Source organism: Bison bison, unplaced genomic scaffold (genome assembly GCF_000754665.1).
Source record: "Bison bison bison isolate TAMUID 2011002044 unplaced genomic scaffold, Bison_UMD1.0 scf7180017864180, whole genome shotgun sequence".
Lineage (NCBI taxonomy): Eukaryota > Metazoa > Chordata > Mammalia > Artiodactyla > Bovidae > Bison > Bison bison.
This window is the reverse complement of record NW_011494752.1, coordinates 2,186,481-2,192,393: the sequence shown is the minus strand read 5'-3', so window position 1 is coordinate 2,192,393 and position 5,913 is coordinate 2,186,481. Positions and strand designations below refer to the sequence as shown.

The 5,913-nt window shown below is 38.3% G+C and overlaps 1 protein-coding gene across 1 annotated transcript in view; it reads right to left on the bottom strand.

Moving 5' to 3' along the window:
• Positions 1-2,606: 2,606 nt before the first annotated feature.
• The window catches only part of KRT20 (keratin 20), a 10,490-nt gene continuing 7,183 nt past the window's right edge, over positions 2,607-5,913 (bottom strand). The window contains exons 6-8 of the mRNA XM_010842588.1: positions 4,851-5,071; positions 3,885-3,916; positions 2,607-3,379 (exon numbers count right to left, since the gene is read on the bottom strand). Coding sequence (XP_010840890.1) covers positions 3,282-3,379; positions 3,885-3,916; positions 4,851-5,071 — 351 coding nt within the window. The 3' untranslated portion in view covers positions 2,607-3,281. The remainder of the gene's footprint in view (positions 3,380-3,884; positions 3,917-4,850; positions 5,072-5,913) is intronic.

The following is a 5,913-nucleotide window of genomic DNA, read 5'->3' as shown; positions in this document are numbered from 1 at the left end:
CCTAGAGTCGGACACGACTGAGCGACTTCACTTTCACTTTTCACTTTCATGGGTTGGAGAAGGAAATGGCAACCCACTCCAGTGTTCTTGCCTAGAGAATCCCAGGGACGGGGAAGCCTGGTGGGCTGCCGTCTATGGGGTCGCACAGAGTCAGACACGACTCAAGTGACTTAGCAGCAGCAGCAGCAGTAGCAGCAGCAATCAGGTACCTGAGATCACTCCCAAGTGAGAGTGAGAGCAGAGGGTATCCTCAGGTAAAGTTTTGATTTCATATCATTTCATTTTTTTTTCTTTTTATATGTTGTAATGACTCTGTGTGGAAATAATTCCCAAAGCCCAGGAAAAAAAAAAATGTTCTCTCCACCCTAACTTCACTTCTAGGGATTCTCTCTGCATTGGGTAGCTCCATGTCTGCACTGATAATCTCATATAAAGTCACAAAACACATTGATGGTGATTCTAATGTATGATAAAGAAACCTGTATTTACTGACTACGAACCTACTCTGGATCTGTATGTCTGTCAGAAATTGGATTGTCCTGTTCTGGTTCTTAGCTCCTGTAAGAAGTATATAGATAGATACAGAGGTTAATGCTTAACTTTCACACAGTTGCTACTGGCAGAACTGGAGATAGAACCATCTGGTTCCACGAGTATGTATGGTCTCATCTACTTTCTTTGAAAGATTACTTAGAAGAAACGAGTTAGACCAAAAGGCGAGGATTGATCTTCATTTTTTTATGACAGGATTGAGTCAAAAATAATAGTCCCACCTCTTTTTTAACAGAGCATCATTATTGTCATATGACAATGGCCATGTGTAGTGAATTTCAAAAGCATCTCCTGTAAGTTTTTTATTAGTTAGACTCCCAATGTCAGATATTTGTATGTTAGAGCTTCAGACTCTTCTGGAACATGTCTCAGGATGTGAAAAAGAATTCACTTCTAAATATTCTTAACATCTTTAAAAGCAATTTACTAACTGAGGTGACTTGGAAGGAAATTAAGAAATGAGAAAGAAACCTCTTTACTACTTTGAAAAGTAATAGATTGAGAAGGGACGAGAATAATATCTTTTCTGACAAAGGCTGTGCTGAATCAAATCTTGTGTGTGATATAAGCTGGACATTTGTGATAAGCGGATATTGTAAGTGACTGGCTAGTGAAAAATGACAATTAGTAAATGACAAAACAACTAAGGATAGGCATTCATTTCAAGTGTGACTCAGTAAGTGTTTGTCAACGTAATTAGTTGCTGAAAAAGATATGATGACTTTAGACAAACAGCTCTGAGTTCAAACTTGCTCTGTTACTTGGTAACTGTGACTTTGGGAAAGTACTTATTTTGTGTCTTCATATATAATTCTCATTTGTCCTTACGTGTAAAATGGGAATAATATGGTAGGTCAAACCAGGTAAAATTGCTATTTCTGAAGGTCAAAGATGATCATATATTGGCAAGTTCATATGATTCAATCCAATTCCCTCTGCCTCACAGGTAGAAGACTTTCATTGTAAAGATTAAATAGGAAAGGCGTATAAAATGCTGGCACACTGTTTAGCTCATAGGACGTGCTCAGTAAATGGTAGATATTACTATCTTAAGTGGATCACATTATTATTTTCAATATAATAATCACTCAAAATCCTATTTATGAACATGAATATTAAAATTTAAATTTGAGCTATCCATTTACTAGAATACAATGATAGAGGGAAAATTAATTTTTTCCTGGAAACATTTGCAAGGCAGTTATTACAAAAATGCAAATTCAATGAGATTTAGAATTTAGAAGTCTCACTAGAATACAATATGTGACCTTCTGTATCTGGTGTCTTTCACTTAGTACCATGTTTTTAAGGTTCATCCCTGTTGTAGATGTGTCAGTGCTTCATTCCTTTTTATTGCAGAATACTGTTGTATTGTGGGGCTTTCTCAGAGGCTCAGTGGTAAAGTACCCTCCTGCCAATGCAAGAGACACAGGAGTCAGAGGATTTCATCCCTGGATCGGGAAGATCCCCCGAAGGAAGGCATGGCAACCCACTTCAGTATTTTTGCCTGGAGAATCCTGTAGACAGAGGAGCCTGGTGGGCTACAATCCATAGGGTCACAAAGAGTCAGACATGACTGACGTGACTGAGCATGCAAGCGTTATTCTATTGCTGAGATACACCACATTTTGTGTATCTGTTCATCAGTTGATGGGAGGCATTTGAGTTGTTTCCATTTTGGGGCTGTTACAAATAATGCTGCTATGAACATTTGTATACAAAAGAACACATTGTATGATTCCGTTCATATGAAATGTCCAGATTAGGCAAATCCATAGAGGGAGGAAGTGGATTAGTGGTTTTCAGAGGTTGAGGGGAAGAGAATTGGAGTGACTGCCAAAGGAGCTTCTTTTTGGAGTGATGAAAATGCTCTAAGGTAAGATAGTGGTGATAGCTGCACAACTCTGTGAACATACTAAAGACAGCTGAATTGCATACTTTAAAAGAAGTAATTTTATGGTGTGAATTATACTTCATTAAAACTATTATTAAAAAATAGTGAGAAACATTTAATAACATACAATTACTATGTAAAGAAAGAGAGCACCTGATGATGATTTATGCAGTTTATTATATCATAAGGAGAAGCATTCTGTCTTGAGAAAGGTTTTGCTAATTTTGTTCTTAGTCTATTCCCATTTCAAGCATAATGTACTTCATTCTTATTCTGCTCAGCGTTTATGATTGGAATTTGACTCTCAAATTATTCAGAGCCGAGTTGAGTTTTAAAGACAGCCAAGACAATAAGGGGGGAAGCAAATATAATTTAAAGCTTGCAGAATTATACTGATATTAAAAATTCAGTGAAATTAATCAAGAAATTGACTCAAGAATCCAGGAAACCCTGAAAGGAGATTTTTGCAGTTCAGATTTTGGAAGGTGTTAGAGAGGTTCATTTGTAGTTTGCATAGCCTCCTCTGCTTTGTAAGGTTTAGTAATGATATTAGGTGGTCTATAGCTTGTGATTAATGCATTTTGTGTTAAAGGTGGCAGTAATGATATTTTAAATATCCCAGTGATCATTGGATTTCATTTTTGCAGGCAATTTGCAGCTTCTCTGAGTAAAACATTTATATTCAATTACAGAGACTGGTAAATGGACTCCCCTCTCCCCACTCTAATCACCAAGAAACATTAATAGTGCTTTCTGATGCCACTTTCTTGAAAGGAGTGAAAGTTATAGCTACATGTCTTTAAAAACCTCAGCAGCATCACTTTCTTCCAGCCCTTCATACACTTTCTTCCACTTCTTTGACTTCAGATGACACAACCTTGCCATCCACTACTTCTTGCACGACTGTCTTAATCTTCCTGGTTTTCTTTATATCTGAATTGAGATTTAAATATGAAATGTTAATTCAGACCCAAGATGCTACTATTTTAGAATACTCAGCTTTAAATTATTATTTTGTATGTATTTCCTTCTTTTAGGAAGGAGTTGAACCCATTCTCTTTCTGAAATGATCTTAAGTCCATTTTCTAAATAAATGCGAAAAATTTTCTACTCTCCCCACTCCCCACAAAAGAAATATGTCATACTGAATTAAGTAAAATGCACATTTTCATCTTGTTTTCTCTTATAGGATCTTAGGATGTCTCAGGACAGTAATAATAGCCTGGGCTAAGAAAATCACCCCGTCAATGGGAGTGTGAGAAATTTCCCACATGGAGGGTTTCTTTATATGATGTGCCCCATTTTCAGAATCCCTAAGATGATATCTGTTTACTTAAGAGCTGACTTTCCTTTACTTTTCACCAGTGGCAGGTAAGTGGTAAACTACTGAGTGAGAATTCAGTCTTATAGGAAGTGTGTAAGAATTTAGAATACTTACCTTTCTCATCCAGAGTGCTCAACTGATATTCTCTAGTTTTGTTTTTCATTTTTTTAAGAAAAGAAAAAAAAAAAGAAAAACAGAAAAATGTGTTATTGCCATTTTGCAAATGAAATGCTCTCCTGCCTGTTCTGCTTAAAAATAAAGTCTGAGTGATGTGTGTTTTACCACTGTTTGTCTCTCCCACCTCCCTTTGCAGTGCTTGCTCCTTCAAGCTGGAGTGTCTTACTTTTTAACTTGAAAAATCCATAGCTTCAGAAATGACTGGTTTAACATACACTAGGGATCTTTAATTACTAGAAGTTTCTGTAATTAAAATAACAAAATTATGAAGGCGGTTTACATCTTGTGTTCCCTTGTTGCCTTTTGTGGGGGTGGTATTTGAAGACAGTTGCTGCTACCGCACTGATGATTCACAGACTGGTTCCCACAGACCTCTGTGGCCTGTTTTTCAATTCATGATCTTGCAATGAGAACTCCAAAAAGTTATAGTGCTTTCACATGGAACTCTGCTCAGCCTGGATGGGAGGGCAGTTTGGGGGAGAATGGATACATATATATGTATGGCTGAGTCCCTTCGCTGTTCACCTGAAGCGATGACAACATTGTTAATCGGTTATACTCCAGTAAAAAATAAAACGTTTAATAAAAAATTATAGTGCTTTCAATTATGTATTAATCATAAAAATTAACACCAGCATATCTGTATCAGATATGCTTAACCATCTTCTATCTCAGCCCTACAGCATGACCTCAAGTACAAAGGATCAGTATTTTTTTGGGGGGTGTGCATACTAGTTGGTAAATTTTTGTTTTGTTGGTGTTGTTGGTGGGGGTTTGTGTAGTTGTTTTTCAGCTAGGGATTACATTGGTGCTGGGGAAAGAGTTACAGAGTTTAAGGTATGGACATTAAAATAGAATAGCAGATAGACATAGACGCCTATCCTTTGATTCTAAGAGCCTTACTTGACATCTTCTCCTTCCAGAAGACGACGGTAGGTAGCAATTTCCTGCTCAAGCCGGATCTTTATGTCAAGGAGGATATTATATTCATGGATCTGGCGTTCTGTGTCGGTCCGAACCTGCACCAGTTGGCCCTCGAGGGAGTTTAGCCGTGCCTGGATTTTGGCCAAGTGGCTACCATAACGAGCATTGGTCTCCTCTAGTGTATGCTCCAAAGCTTCTTTCTACAAGCACAAGAAAAAGTGGATGTTTCTTATTTGAGGACCTGATTTAAGAGGTGCCTCGATGTTAATTTCTCTTGAGAAGAATTCTTTTATCTAGTCATTGTGGGACTCATGCATATTTCTAGCTTTATCTCTCACTTTTTCCAACTAGGCAGCCTCAGCCAATTAACAGGGATCACTGGCTCCTCAGGTTTTTGTTTGTTTCTTTGAGTTTGCAGTTTGTGGTATATGTATTTTTGTTCTCTGTATTTGCTTCTCCTCACTGTGATTTGTAGTGCCTTTTCATTAGGAAGATCGGACTTGCTAAACCTGTTGATGGTAGGCTTGGTTATATGAGTTTCTTTGGCTAATGAAATGCAAGTGAAACTGACCAATGCATTTATGAGGAGACAGCTTTAAGAGCTATCACATGGTCTAGCTATTGCCCCTTTCCTTCTGGCACAACACTGGCATGTCCCCTTACCCTGGGGGTGGAAAAGTCATGGAGCAGAGCTGAAGCCAGCCCATGATGGATGTAGTGTTACAGGGAAGAACAAAATCTGACCACATGTTGGATCTGTTTCTTTTACTTTAACCTTTGCTTCCTGTTGCTTTTTGTTCACTGTCTTATACATAATGGCCTGCCTCAGGGAACCATGCCTCTCTGCCTGAATGTTAAACCAAAGTGCCTTTGCTTAAGGAAACATCCTTATCCTGTCCACCTGTGGTGGTTTAGACACTAAGTAGTGTCCGACTCTTGCAACCCCATGGACTCTAGCCTGCCAGGCTCCTCTGTCCATGGGATTCTCCAGGCAAGAATACTGGAGTGGGTTGCCATTTCCTTCTCCAGAGGATCTTCCCAA